Source organism: Hevea brasiliensis, chromosome 18, assembly GCF_030052815.1.
Source record: "Hevea brasiliensis isolate MT/VB/25A 57/8 chromosome 18, ASM3005281v1, whole genome shotgun sequence".
NCBI classification, from domain to species: domain Eukaryota; kingdom Viridiplantae; phylum Streptophyta; class Magnoliopsida; order Malpighiales; family Euphorbiaceae; genus Hevea; species Hevea brasiliensis.
The window spans coordinates 36,133,639-36,149,137 of NC_079510.1; the positions used below are offsets into that span (position 1 = coordinate 36,133,639).

Below are 15,499 nucleotides of genomic sequence, written 5' to 3' on the forward strand. Positions count from 1 at the left end.
AGCACTTACAGTGTTCCAGCTATGGCTGCGTTGAATATGGAATGGTCACAGGAATAAAATCTTTTTGGTTTATATTTCAAGTCTAATAAGACATTGCCAGCTTTAATGTCACGATGAATAATACGCACTTGACAATCCATGTGCAGGTACTCCAAACCTTCAGCTGTTCCTATGATAATTAGGAGCCTCTTTATCCAGGTGAGTTCTTTCTTCTTTTCTGGATCTTTCTTCCATGGGTTGCACAAAAAATCTTTTAGATTGTTTAAGAAAGTACTGACATGGATATATAACTGATCAAACTAACTAATTAATTATAACCACATAGCAATAATGACTCTTTTAATATGTTTTCAGAGTTCAAATCTAATGTTGATAGCTTACCAAATAATATGAGATCAAGGTTTCTGTTAGCCAGGCATTCACAGACAAGAAAGCTATCAACACCAGCAAAACAGCAACCGAGGAATCAAACCAAGTTCTTGCGTTGTGCTGATAATGTCCATTTCATTGCAAATCTCTAAAATTCTACTATCTCTATTGGCATATAAACGCTTTACTGCAATTGCTCTGCCATCTGCTCGGTTGCCCTACTCATTTCATCAGATACACATTTTGAAATTTAATTGGGGAATATATATATTGATGCAACTAAACCAAAAGGAATTTAAGGGAAGGGCATTTGTACCTTGTATACTTCACCAAACCCTCCTTCCCTGCGAACTTGGAAATTTTCTGTTGCTTTCTTTATTGTTGCATACTTGAACTGCAAGAACCGCAGCCTCGCATCTAATAATAAATCCTCCATCTCTTTAAATGTAAAACATGTGAGATAATAGTTAAGTTATTATTTTGCTCTAATGTTAATTATAATATACAATATTCCTGGATTAATGTTTTTATGGAAGGTTTTAGATTCATAAGAAAGGATAACTCCTTTACATTCTAACTTCCATATTTGAATTTGGATCAATGAGATGAAAAACCAACACATTTATGCAACATTTGGCAGGCCGTAATGCAATATAATACAATTTAATTTTCTATTGAACTTAATAGAAAATTTGATTAGAGCCTTAATTAATTAACTAATATTTGGGATTTCTTAGTTTCTGATTTTGCGAAGTGAAGTGTGTGAGATTGGTTTATGGAATAAATTTTAATAATATATTTTTTTTTCCAGCCATGAATATTACCTTTTAAATTTTTTATCCCATTCTTTCTTATGTAGGTGTGTTTGCCCACATAACCCCAATCCCAATTGCCAATAAGCAGACTGTAACCACTCCCATTGTAAATGTGATGGACCACAATATCTGTTCTGCAAGCAAACAAAACAACAGATTCAACCTTTAATTTATATAAACTATAGAAGAATATATATAAATGGAAGTAATTAATTAATTAATCTCTGGTTTTGCCAGTAGATTCATTGGCAAATGAAAAATCTGCATAACGAAGGAAGCAGCCAGCATTAAGGACAAGTGCCTCTGTAGAAGGAAGGCAAGATAAGGCAGATGAGGCTGATGAGATAGTCAAGTATAGCACAAATCTTTGTCCAAAATCTTCCAGCAACTAGCCATTCCATAGGAAGTTATGCCTTTTGAAGTCTCATGCTTCACTGCAAAGCCTCGCCAAACTGGTCCTGTGAATGGTGCCTTCAAAAGCATTTTGTCGAGCACTCTTACAACTACCTCTCTGAAATCCTTTCCGGGGTTTACATCAGTGCCGCATCTCTAATTCCATTCGGTGCCCAACAAAGGAAATACAGTATTGTATGATTTTGAGACAGTAAAGCTTCAAATTATTGCCATTAAGAGGGTTGCAAACTTGCAATATATCCTGTCTTAAAGAGACTCGCTATAAAATATAAATGCATTTGAGATAAGCAACAACTTTCAGTTGGCGCTACCAGTACGTTTATTAATGTACGGTGAAGGGATTAGCAAACAAGTTTCAAGATATTTGCCATAAGTTTCATAAAAAAACAGCATGTCTAATATTTTGACAGATATTATACTGGGCGAAGAAAGGCTCAGATTAGAAGAATAACACAATTACCCACAGAAACATACAACAGCTACTGACATAATGACAATATTGCACAACACTGGCAGTTTTCCCATGAAACTTGAGTATAAATCTCACATGATCCAGCAGAACATTGTAAATTCCAATTACTCTATTTTTCTCTTCTTCAAAATTAAAGATGCCTCAATTCCCCCAACCTCCAAGATTCAACTAGAATGAATTTCTTTCTTTGAGAGACATAAGTGCTTCAGCATATTGTCAAGTGCACATATATCTAGATGAGGGTTTAAGTCCTGATGATTCCAGGTATTGACCAGACATAATAATCTTCTAGACAAACATAATAGCTCAGAAAACTCGTCAGCATTGCTTAGGACATAAACCCAATAATATCATTAAAAATATCTCATTAGTAATTCCAAATTCTTTCATCTTGACTCCATCTGTGAGGAAAGTTGAATTTTCATTAATAATATAAGTTTTTACTAAACCTATGACAATTTGTTCTATGCTAAAACTTCTGTAGTTTTAGCCAAATTAACATGACTAAACTTCAGAAGCATTAATTTATTTCTTCCAAATTTCAAGGCTTGGTAAGAGTGGTTGTGAAGTTTTGACCAAACCCATTTGATACAAAATGCTACTAAAGAGAGTAACATCTCAATCTATTAAAGAGATTAAAGAAAGAGAGCTCAATTGAAGAATGGAAAGTGGTAGGGAGCACTGACACAGTGATGGGACTTTCAAAAGCTCTTACTGAAAAACTCATTGCAGAAGCCCTATAGCATTTGTATGATTTAAAGCTGTTTGATTTAATGTAAAGGAAAAGAAAGTTTCGTGTACCAATAATTGGGTTGCCCCAAATCATATGGGGTCTGGATGAGCAAACCATGATTGAATATATAACCCTGCATTATCATTACTATTAAACTTTTTTTCTGAAAGTCAGGTGAAAAATGACAAGTATATTTTCTTGTGCCTTTTCCGTTGCACTCTGATTCTTGGCAACAAAAGTGTGCCATCACTAACAGACAATCGAGCACCTAGATTGGACAAATGATACAACTATAGTCAGTAAAACATTAACATATTTATGAAATCATTTGAAATTTTTCTAAATTTACAGCAAAGAGTCACTCAGATCAGCTTGCATGCAAAAAAAATAATGCCCACGCTTTTCCCATCCAAAATAGTGCATAATCCAGATAAAAGGCCGTCCCATTACATAATCCAGATATCAGAATTAATTAGAACATGTTCATGAATTGTGCAGTTGATAAGTTCTCTGCACCATAGAATACTTATGCAGAGAAAAATCGTACGATAGTAATCATTCCCTCTAAGTGATAAATCATTGCAAACCCATGCATGTTCTTCGTAATGCACTTAATGACAAACAATTAAAAGATACGAAGCAAGCAACAGTCGATAACTAAATAAAAATTTAGTTCATGATCTTGAAAAGATAATACCAAGACTAGTGAGACTAATCAGCAATGTTGCCAGATACTAATGATACGTTCACACGTAACCCCAAAATCTAAAATTTTGAATAGCTATATTTCAATTTAAATTGGATAATATCAGACCATCAGGGATGATTGATGAAAAATTATTGTGTACATGTGCATCATCACTCTCATAATTTACAGAATAATGATTTTTACTTTTATTTATTTATTTAATGTATTGCATTGTATTACATAAAACGCATTAGGCACGTATAATACGATCATATTATAGAATGGCCAAGGGCCCAGCACTAGTCTCACCCAAACCCAATGAACCTACTTTAGAAAAACCACCATTAACCCAGTAAAATCACTGAAATCTTATAGCCCACAATAACGAGAAACTGCCATGACTAGAGCAGCATCGTTGATCGCTCCATGGCTGAAGTTATGCAGCGACTATGGGAGAAAGAGCAAGAACATCACAAGCAAACTGCAACATTCGAAGCACAAGATCAAACACACTCAGTCACCACTGGATCTAAACCACCAGATCCAGCCAACAGAAACATTCCCAAAGGAGCAAGTGAGATGAAAATGCAGAGGGCCAATGGTATATCAGTATAACTTAGCCATCGAGGGGAGGGGCGAGTTTGAACTCAATAAATGAAAATGAACCGCTTTAATTTGATAATTCAATTCGATTTTTAAGATAATTCAATTCAGTTTGATTCGGTTTTTCATTTTAAGAATTTTGATTATTTTAGTTTAGTTCGGTTTTGGAGATAAAAAAATTAATTGAATCGAACCAAATCAAATTACTTTATTAATTTTTAAATTGATTTATTTTTATGAGAAATTTATGAATTATATATAATTTTGTATATATAAATTGTTTAATTTCATTGATTAATGATTATTAGATTCAAATCAAGGTTAAAATTAAATCAAATAGTTAGAAAATCAAGTCTAAATTAAAAAATTTATCCAAACTTAAAAATCGATCTATTTAAATCGAATCGAATCAAACTGAAATAAATTGATTCGGTTCAATTTAATTTTTCATATATTTTAATTTTATTTTATTTTTAAAATATAATAATTTAATTAATTCGATTTAATTTAATTTAATTTAATTTAAATCAAATATTCAGTCCTACCTGAGTCCACCATTTAATGATAAATCCGGCGGACTCCGCAGAACTTCTTTACATGCATCGTCCCCTCATGACAGAAATGCCACTTGCGAGTTGGAAATCAAATCAAACATAGGGTGCCTAAGCTCCGCCATTCACAATCCATAACTCAAAAATTTACACACCGAAGAAGGAGAGATGACCCCTAACGTGGACGAAGAGACAAAACAACAATCTCTTCCGCTGTCTTTAAGGGTAGAGGAAGCCAAATAAATCTTTAGAGCTTTATAAAATAGTATAAATCGTTATTTTATAAAATAGTACAAAATAATTTTATAAATCTCAAATTATTCAACGTCAATTAAAAAATAAAATATTTATAATAGTTTTGCATTGAGCAATTAATTTAATTAGATTTAACCCATCTAGTTATAATAATTTAATTTTTGTTATTATAATAAAATTTTATTTATTAATTTAGTCACCATGGACAATTCATCGAAGTTATTAACATATGAATGTTAAGGGTAATTATTATTTAATCTCTCAATAAAAATTAATAATTTGATTATTATATTTTAAAAATATATAATTTAATTTCTCAAATTTAAATTATTAATTATTTATTTTTTATTTTTATTAATTTAATCATTAATTAAATGACTAAAAAAATGAGAAATGAAGAATAAAAGAAGTAATAATAAATTTAGGGATAGACGAAAAAATTTATAAAAATGAAAATTTAGAAATGAAAGTATTTTTTATTGAAGGTAAAAATTAAAAAAAGTATATGAAAAAATTTAAAATTTAAGAAATAATTAATATATTTTCTAAAATTTGAGAATTAAATTATTAATTTTGCTATGACATGGATACTAAAAAATTCCGAATAAGAACGTTAAAATGAGTTAAAATGAACTCGACCCCAGCCGAAACGCCTCTACACCGACCCCACTATAAAATAAGCCGCCCTCTCTTTGTTTCCAAAACACAAAAGGGCAAACCCGAAGCCAGAGCTGGACCCAAACCAAAAGATCCCCTCTTTTAAACCCGAAACTTCACTCTAATGCTAACTGTCACTAGAATCCGATTTCTACTCATGCCTGGCGCTACGATGCTCTCCCCTTCCAAATCATCGGTAGGCCTTAAAATCCGTAGTTCCCCATTCTCTTCCTCTTCTAAGCTCTTCAATGGGGGACCTCTTAGGAGCCGCGTTGCTTTCTCTTCTCAGTTATCGCGCTCCGTTTTTCTTCGATGCTTTGCTTCTTCCAGTGGCTTTGATCGAGTTAAAATTCAAAATCCAATCGTTGAAATGGATGGTAAAATCTCCCTAAAACCCTAGCACGTGTTTATAATCGTGGTCGAATATTCTCTGTTTGGTTGATGTTTAAATCAAAGGAAATGGAAGGCAACAGGAGTTTTAGTTTTATTGTTTACTTGTTCTTTTGGATTGTGGTGAATGAAACTCTGGAATTCAGAAGCTGAAGCTTTAATTGTTATTAGTTTCTTAATGAATTAGTGGAGGTTATTCTTTTAATTTTTACTGAGGAAAGTATGATGTTTTGATGATTAGGTGATGAAATGACGAGGATCATTTGGAAAATGATAAAAGATAAGGTACACTTATTTGTCTTAACATCAATTTTTTTTCACAGGTTTCCAATTTTTAATGCGAATTGTGCTTATGTCAACATTTAGTCTTATACTTTTGGTGAAAGCATGTTCATTAGTTTTAACTGGGAGGTTTGTTTACTGATTGCAGCTTATATATCCCTATCTTGAATTGGATATCAAGTATTTCGATTTGGGGATATTGAATCGTGATGCTACTGATGACAAGGTTACAGTAGAAAGTGCTGAGGCCACTCTGAAGTAAGCTTTATTTATTTTTCATTTCATAATTGCTATGCAGGTTTAATTCCCATTCTATTTATTGTAAGTAACGTTTGGTGTCTTGGGGTTAGGAAATAAAATGATGAATGCTTAAAAAGCCACAATGTAGCATTTTTCTGTGAATGTAATTCAGATATGTGTACTATAGGCAAGTAATTGGGTAGCGGTTGTACCATCTTGAAATGTAAGTTGAGCACCTCGGTTTTTATACTGAATTGATACTTGCTTAAGGAAACTGTTGATGCTAATCATACAGAAGATTTAAAAAATGTGGTAAAGAGTAAAGACCTCAATAATGGTTTTAATTGGGGGGCAATAATTTTAGAGCCCTGTGCTAGATTTACATTACCTCATAAAACATATGCAATGATGGATATGAAGAGGTTGGGAGATGGTTGATTGATATGATTTTGTTTGTATTATAGAAACGTAGTAATTGAAGTTGAATGTTGGGGAGAGCTTTTGCATTGGTTAGGTTTTAGGTAGACAGGCACATGAAGGATTTTTGTGTTCTTTATTGTCATTATTCTGATACAGTGTGTGGTTTTTCACAATGAAAGATGTTGGTGTTCCCAGGGGCTTGCAAAATTGAAAGAAGAAGAGGGGGAAAAGGAAACAGGATTTAATTAAGAAGGAGAGAATTGTCTTTTAGGTTCTTTGGTGGTCGTGCATTGATGCTTAAAGACATAATAAATAAGCTTATGTTCCCATCCTAATTTTTTATGTACTGCAGATACAATGTTGCTGTAAAATGTGCTACCATAACTCCTGGTAAGTTACTCTTGTCCAGTCTTCCCATTTTTGGCTATCTTTTGTGATAATAACAAATTTTACTTCTAGGTGCAAGCTGACCTTGTTGAATGTGCTAGTTTATGCAATTATTGATTTACTTCTTGTTTTATATGTCAAATGGGTTCTTTTGCTGCATGAAAATAACTTTATTTGATGGGGATTATATAGCTGAAAGTATTGATTGTGTTTTCCCTTATATGCAGATGAGACCAGAGTTAAAGAATTTAGCCTGAAGTCTATGTGGAGGAGTCCAAATGGCACAATTAGAAACATCTTAAATGGTTTGTTATTGATAAATATACCCCTCATCTTTTAAGATCTTTATCCCTTTGATTTTTATTTTCATTCTAAGTATGGTCAAATGTGTGACAATCTTTTAGCAACATCCTATGTTGTTGAAGCTACTATAAATTAAAGTTCTCATCACATGAACTATTTCTAACATTTTAGAGCAGCAGAACACCATTGCACATATTTGCTACTGCTGAGCTTATTGTTTTACGTTTCATGATGTCTTTGACTGTATATTATATCCACATCAAACAGGGTGTATGTAAATAGTGAACAAAAGGAAGCGTCAATTAGCTGGTTGTTTTCCTTTCCTCAGGGGCAGTTTTCTGCTGGTGGATTTGTTTTCTTTGAAAACTTATTATTAAACAACCATCTGAAAAATTTGTGCAAAGATTCAGACGGTATTAATGTTTCTTCTTCTTCTTCTTCTTCTTCTTCTTCTTCTTAGGGGATTTCCAGGAAAATTGTTGAATAAATGCTCTCATTTTTTTCTCAACAACCTTCAGTAACTGTACTAGTAGACTAGCAGGCACTGTTCTTTTCAGTAGAGATGATAAATTGTGGCAGAGAATATTGAAGTTGTCAGATGATTTTTGTTCCTGAAGTTGTGCATCTCTTTGTGCGTATGAATGGCATGGATGTGGTATTTGTGAAGCTGGCATATTTCGTATACTTTGTCCTTCTGTGCAACTTTGATTCAAATGCCAGAATGTGAATGTTTTACTGTTTCTGCTGCTATTTATTATTATTATAATAATTATTATTATTCTTATTATTATTGAATGCTTATAATGGAAGGTTTACTTATTTCTACAGGCACTGTTTTTCGTGAACCTATTCTCTGCCAGAACATTCCAAGAATTGTTCCTGGTAATGTTCAGTTCCAGCTGTAGGCCTGTGTGCCTTCTAAGTGATTTCAGTCTCTATTCAAAACTTATAAACAGGTCTTCAGGTTGGAAGAAACCCATATGCATTGGTAGACATGCCTTTGGTGATCAATATCGTGCCACAGATACAATCGTTAGAGGACCAGGAAAGCTTAAAATGGTTTTTGGTGAGCTTTAAATATTTCTATTTGCAAGCTGAGAAAGCTTATTACCTCCAAGTTTTACTTGTGCTTACAACTTTCTCTTCTTATTATGCAGTCCCAGAGGGTGGTGACACCCCCATGGAGCTTGATGTTTATGATTTTAAGGGCCCAGGTGTAGCACTTGCTATGTATAATGTTGATCAGGTTTGTGTTATTACCTGGATATTTCCTGAATATCTGCATTGTGATGTGTAAGTTACTTAAATCTTTGTGTTAATTGTTCAGTCCATTCAAGCTTTTGCCGAGTCATCAATGTCATTGGCATTTGCAAAAAAGTGGCCTCTTTACTTGAGCACCAAAAACACAATTCTGAAGAAATATGATGGCAGGTAATTGCTTGTTGTTGCAATGAACTTCTTGCACCACATGCCTCAATACTAACTATTGTTGTTGTATCAATTAAATCTTTGAGTGTTAAATGTGAGAAGAAATGCACAATAATATTCATCCCTAGAGTTTCCACAGGTTTAAGGACATATTCCAGGAGGTATATGAAGAGAAGTGGAAGCAGAAGTTTGAAGAACATTCGATATGGTATGCCTAAATATGGCTTATATTTTTGTAGTTTGTCTTGGTCAAAATAGCTGGTGGAAAATCTTTCTGATTTTCAGGTATGAGCATCGGCTAATTGACGATATGGTTGCTTATGCGGTAAAAAGTGAAGGTGGTTATGTGTGGGCTTGCAAAAATTATGATGGAGATGTCCAAAGTGATTTACTTGCTCAAGGTGATGTAAATTGGTTGTTCTAACTCTCTTTGGTCATATATATCTCTAGGCTTTTAATATTGGTTGATCATTTATGTGATTAGGCCTCTCTGTATGGTGGGTGGTATTTACCTTGTTGGGATGCCTTGGGAGGAATCTCCCTTCTTTTTTTTTTTTTTTTTTTCCTTCTAAATTTCCAATAGATATTCAGATTTAATTATTTTGAATTGAGATTCTTAGGAAATTGTGCATATGCATGTGTTCACCTATATTATATGTAAGAAAATAGTGACTCTGGAAAAATACATGGGGAAGCTGACATGAATTGAGGACACCACGGTTAATAGAAAATGGACTCTAATTGCAGATTTGTTATTCAATAATTTTTTAATGTCCTTTCTGTGTACTGACTTGAAGAGGCATAGTAAGTGCCAAAATGAATGGGTAATTGGCACTTCTATTTGTTTATCAATATGAATGACCTTAAACATTCACTTATTATGTATTTTTAGTATACCTGCATAAACCTGGTTTGTCTTGTGCAGGATTTGGTTCGTTGGGCCTCATGACCTCTGTGTTGGTTTGTATCAAGTTATTCATTATTCAAGAATAATGCTGAATTATATAGTTTGTTATGTGATGAAATTATGCTTTAATAACTGCAAAATGTGCAGTTATCATCTGATGGAAAGACACTTGAGGCTGAGGCTGCTCATGGGACTGTTACTCGGCATTTCCGGTTATATCAGAAAGGACAAGAAACCAGCACAAATAGTATTGCTTCAATATTTGCATGGACACGAGGGCTAGAACATAGGTATCTTAACTGCTGCTAATTGAAATAATAAAATCTCTTTTATTCTTAGATAGTTATTTGTTGTGATTCATATTGCCAATACACTTTTAATAATATTTTGGTTTCTTTTTCCTTTTATGTAATCTTTGGCTTTGATTCTATAAAGTTGGCCTTTATCACCATATGAGTTCTTATATTTCAAATTATCTTTTTTAACTATGTTTTTCATCAACAAATCAACAATTTTCTTGAGAAAATTATTTTTTTTTTCCTCTTCCCATAGGGCCAAACTGGATAAGAATGAAAGGTTGCTTGATTTTGTGCGCAAGTTGGAGGCTTCATGCATTGAGACTGTAGAAGCAGGAAAAATGACGAAGGATCTAGCTATTTTGATTCATGGCCCTAAGTAAGTGGCATTTTGATTTTACTTGTTCATCATTGCTTATTTGTGGTTTTCTCTTTCTTTGGTGGATATTGTTTGTATTACATGTCAGTGATCTTTAAGTTTGAATCAGTGGAAGTGTCAGTGATTGATAGGTCATCTCGCAAGCTCATGTACAATAATAAATAATCGAATAAAAGCACAAATTAATGTGGAGAATGAATCATAGTCGTCAAGACATGTCTTAGGCTCCAGGCGCAACAAACTCAAAGCCTAGCATCTGTAGCACCCAAAGGCAGGCACTGTCACTCTGGCACATGCGCCTTTTGGCACTGGCACACGCATTAGATGGTGCAAGGCGTGTGCCTTTGACACATTTATTCTTGATTTATGCTTTTTTTTTTTTAATACTATGAAGATTAAATATTCATTATTCGATATACTTCATAAATCGGCTTACCACAGGCTCATCCACACCAAATCACACAAACAATTATGGAAAAATAGAAACGGCAGACTTGAAGATCAAATTGAACATTCAACATTGAAAGCTTAGGGTTTTTATTTTTCTTCTCTGAACAGAATGGGGGAGATTGAGCTGTCCAAATCAATTTCCTCTTGGATGATGAGGTTGAAGTTGTGTTTAAACATGATACTTAGGGTGCAGTTGCCAAAGCTTCTAGAATTGAAAGGAATGTCTATAGTACTAGAGCAACAAAAGACAAAAATGGTCTGCCTACATCCACTCTAAGTGTTAGGCATAAGCAAACGGCAAAAATTTAATCTTATAATTGGGGAGCCAATACTCTTCTAGTACTTGTAGATAAGAATGAAAAAGAGATTGAGTAGTATTGATGAGGAAGAATAGCCGAGTATAATGAGGATGGAGAAGAAGAAAATATTGAATGTTTTGAAGATGATGATAATGGAGATGGACATGGAGACCATGTTACTCTTGATGAGGATTGAGTTGTAGTCTTTTAGTTGTTTTAGGTTTTATTGCAATTTCATGACCAGTAATATAGTTGAATGTATGATTTAGGTTTGCACTTCTAACCATCTCTATTTTTATGTTTGTTTGGATATCATTGCCTTAGGGCTAGAACTTTAAATGGTTTGTTTGTTAAATCATTAGCTAAGATTGAAGGATTGTATTATGTATTTTAGGCTAGGATTATGCAGATTTTAAGGATAGAATTATGCACAAATTATGTTTGTTTGAATATCAATGCCTTAGGGCTTGAACTTTAAATGGTTTGTTTGTTAAATCGTTAGATTATGTCATAGGGTTTGTAGTTAGCTTATGTCAACTTAGATCAGCCATCCTTTGTGTTTAAAGCAAGACAAGGTTTGTAAATTGAAATGTTCTTATCACTGGATTCTGATAAATAATGTTTGTATGATGAGAATGGATGTAGATGAAATGGGATGCTATCATCCAGATGTGCATCTCCTGCATTATCTGAGCCATGGGACAGGAGTTTTGCTTCCTTGAATGGTTTTTATGATGCTTCTTAGAATATCTACATATGCCTTTAATTCATTATTATTATTATTATTTTTAGAAAAGCTAATAGGGATCTGCGTAGTTGATACACCTACAGTAATTGCTGGTAGAGATCATGGACTTATGTCCAAAACTTCCTCCAAAGTATATATATTCATGTAGGAAAGGCCTATTTTTAAGCCCTTTAGCATTTGCGTTTTTGTTAATGAGCCTCATAAATTATTGTTTTTTATAGAGCGCATTGAATCCTTTTTTAGCAGATTTAATAAAATAATAATAAATTAACTATCGATGTTAATTAAAATAATATAAAACAATTAAATTTCTATAATAAATATTAATAAATTTAAAAATTATTAAAAAAAAAATCCTAATATCAACACATGAACATAACCTAGTTCAATCAATTCTTGAGATACCTCAATGCCCTCAACAAGCTTTTCAAACAATTCAAGAGCTTCTGCGTTTCAATCTTTTGGCTTTCCACATTCAATCGAGCTGCACAAGTTGATAACAGCAAACCCAAAAGCAAAAGAAATGCCGTCAACTCTCTCACTTTGCTAAAATGTGTACCACTACCATTTCACTAAAATGCACCAAGAAATAACAGGGTAAAGTTATGTGCCAGGGAGGAAACAGCTTAAGCATAGTCGATATTACAATGTGCAAAAAGAGAGAAATAAAGAAGAGGGTGATTGTATTTCTTAAAAAATCTAAAGAACACTACACTTTCCCTCTGAAAAAACCCATATGCCCTCTTAAAGCTTACCTGCTTCAATCCATGTCCTTGAAGATCGATCATCTTCTCTGATGCTTCAAACCATTTATGTGAAGACCGAATATCTTCTCCAATGTTGATCGTCTTCTTCATTTGAAACCCATGTTGCGAGTGGGGCAAGATGAGATTTGGAATGGGTTTGAGATACTTGTCTTAGCAGATTAGGGATGAGGTCCATGAGGATGTGATATTTTTATTGGTAGATTAGAAGTATGATTGAAAAATTAGGGATTTTGAGGTTTACTCAAACACCATCCTTGGTCGCATCACTAATCTGAAGCCCAAAAAATTGAGATGATGAAGCAAGGGACTATCGAAACCTGGAGACGACACTACTACATTCTAAAACAAGGCAAAATCTTTTGGTTGGAGGATGCCTTTGAACCATTGGTGGAGATTGAGACAAGCCGACTTAGAGAGAATTGGATTGAGCTTGATGAGAAGCTTGTTTTTAGTCAAATTTGCTGAGGACTTCATCCAACAGTGGTAATTTAATGGGTTTGGTGGTTTTGTTGGAGTGGGAGCTGATTTGGGTTGAGATTTTAGGGTTGCGGAAATTCTTTTTCTTTTAATTGATTTTTTTTTATTAACAATTAATAATGAAAGTACAAATTTCTCTCTTCATGCTTCTTAAACAGTGTGTGATGTACTTCTCTGAAAAAAGTATTCAATGTGATGAGAAATGGAAGTTGAAGGGCTTAATAAAAAAAATGATAATTGACGAGGGGCTCAATAGCACAAATATAAAAAGTTTAGGGGTAAAAATGGATAATTTGATCTAGTTTCTTCTTAGTGCATGGTTGGTTGAAATGAAATCTTTAGTTCATTATTCTGTTGAATTTTATTTGATTGTATTTCATTTCTTCAATTAGATTTTTATCACGCATGCACTAGTTTGGTGGTTTGTGAATCAGCGAGAACATGCCATCTCTAATTATGTTTTGTTTCCAAGTCATTAAGTTGAATTTGTCCCTACCTTCTTTAGCAAGGTTTGCTTGGTGAGAATTAACAGAGATGCTGCTGATTCATGCAGGGTGTCGAGGGAGTTTTATTTGAACACGGAAGAATTTATTGTTGCTGTTGCACAGAATCTCGAGGCAAAGCTTCGGGAACCTGCAGTTGTTTAACCACACATTTAAGTTTCCATTTTTTGTTTTTTGTTAAAAGCATTTTATAAACAAAAAACAAAAAGTCAGAAACGAGAAAAAGTGGTTTTTAGATAAATGACTTATTTTTATTCTCTGTACACTTATTCTCTTCCAATGATTCTCCTATGTTAATTATCTTCTCTCTCTCTCTCTCTCTCTCTCTCTCTCTCTCTCTCTGTACTTTGCAAACAGAATCACCACTTAGCACTCTCTCTTTCTCGGCACCCTCCATTAGAATGAAGATTTCAGAAGTTCTCAACAGATTTAACAAAATTCTCCAATTTTAAGAAATCTTCTCTGATTCACTTTGGCATGACCTTGGTAGAAGGAAAGAGGACTTAATACTGAAGCACATCTGATTTCAATTTTAATTTAATTTTTGTTTCATCCCCTTTAGATCGACAAAGTAAATTTAGGTTTTTAAAACGTTTTTGTATTGGTTGTGCTAGCAATTTTTGGATGTGCGTTGATGTTGATTAATGTTGATAGCTCAAGTTATTGCATTTATGGAGAGTTTTTGAGTTGGGTTCTCTGCTTGTAGTAAGCTGTAATAATCATATGAATGATGGAGATTCCCCCTTTTTAAAAAATAATGAACCCTTAGTTTCTCTGTTCTAGGAAATTCCTTGAATGGGATAGTTCTTTTGCAAATAACAGGGCGTGCCTGACGTATATGATACTCTAATCATAGTTTCTTCATCATTGATAAAATCTTTAGTGTTTCATGAGAAGGTTGGTTTTTCCAAAGCGTATGTTGTTTGGCGATGCTCTGAACTTTTATTTAACTCGGCTATTGTTTAAATGCTAGAAGCAATTTGCAAATTTTAGACGAGTGGCTTTAAAATTTGAGCAAATGAAAGAATTACGCCTGCTGTTTAGGGATTGGCTGGGGGATGAAATGTAACCGGATTAGTTAGTTGCGGTTCTAGCTAGTTTCAGTTTTTAGCCAGTTTTGGTGCGGTTTAATTTGAGTTCTGGTTTCGGTTTTGACGCAATTGGTACCAGTTGGAAAATGGTTTGGTTAACATGACGTTTTTTAAGCTAACTCTATGTATTTATTTATTTTTAAATCTGGATTGAAATTGACGTTTTGATCTATCAATTTTGGTTGAATTTCGATTCAGGGCTTGGGGAGGGGATTAAAACCAATTCTCTTATAGCTGGTCCGGTACTGACTCAGGCGGGTTTCAGTCCATTCAGGGCCTTAACTGCTGACCCCTGGTTGGGTCTTTCTTGGTAATGGAGGTACAATTGATGTTCATATTATTCTATTTCCGTTTGTTTGAAAAATATTTTCATATTTTTTTAGCATTTGGGGCATTTAGAAATATGAATTATTAGAAATATGAATTAATAGAAGATATTTTTCTAGTAAAAAGGAAAATTAAATTTTTTTTTTTAAAATGGCTTTCTTTTTTTATTTATTATTTTCTAGATTTTAATGATTTTATTAAAATTTAAAAATTTGCATATATTATTAGTTTAACGGTACAAGTAAATA

General features: G+C 33.4%; 1 protein-coding gene across 3 annotated transcripts; it reads left to right on the forward strand.

Annotated features, from left to right (window-relative positions):
* Nucleotides 1-5,598: 5,598 nt before the first annotated feature.
* Nucleotides 5,599-15,288, forward strand: LOC131175973 (isocitrate dehydrogenase [NADP], chloroplastic/mitochondrial-like). Of its 3 annotated transcripts, XR_009146089.1 has the most exons (17): nucleotides 5,599-5,934; nucleotides 6,189-6,232; nucleotides 6,378-6,487; nucleotides 7,242-7,279; nucleotides 7,504-7,581; nucleotides 8,408-8,461; nucleotides 8,544-8,645; nucleotides 8,737-8,825; nucleotides 8,907-9,010; nucleotides 9,147-9,215; nucleotides 9,293-9,408; nucleotides 9,933-9,967; nucleotides 10,062-10,204; nucleotides 10,467-10,589; nucleotides 13,884-13,989; nucleotides 14,191-14,404; nucleotides 15,123-15,288. XR_009146089.1 is itself a non-coding variant. In XM_058140901.1 (16 exons), exons 1-15 carry the CDS (start codon nucleotides 5,682-5,684, stop codon nucleotides 13,975-13,977), a joined length of 1,452 nt encoding a protein of 483 aa, XP_057996884.1. In that variant the 5' UTR covers nucleotides 5,599-5,681; the 3' UTR covers nucleotides 13,978-13,989; nucleotides 15,123-15,288. The 3 variants fall into 3 exon arrangements, 2 of the variants coding, with proteins under 2 accessions (XP_057996884.1, XP_057996882.1); XM_058140901.1 differs by lacking the exon at nucleotides 14,191-14,404; XM_058140899.1 differs by lacking the exon at nucleotides 15,123-15,288 and having other exon boundaries at nucleotides 14,191-14,620.
* Nucleotides 15,289-15,499: the final 211 nt, after the last annotated feature.

What these genes read in the sequence shown, in the direction of transcription:
- LOC131175973 (XM_058140901.1), top strand. Translation starts at nt 5,682, where the DNA reads ATGCTAACTGTCACTAGAATCCGATTTCTACTCATGCCTGGCGCTACG. An exon ending in CATTCCAAGAATTGTTCCTG is followed by an intron (nt 8,462 to 8,543) that starts GTAATGTTCAGT and finishes ACAGGTCTTCAG; the next exon opens with GTTGGAAGAAACCCATATGC. An exon ending in CTGAAGAAATATGATGGCAG is followed by an intron (nt 9,011 to 9,146) that starts GTAATTGCTTGT and finishes GAGTTTCCACAG; the next exon opens with GTTTAAGGACATATTCCAGG.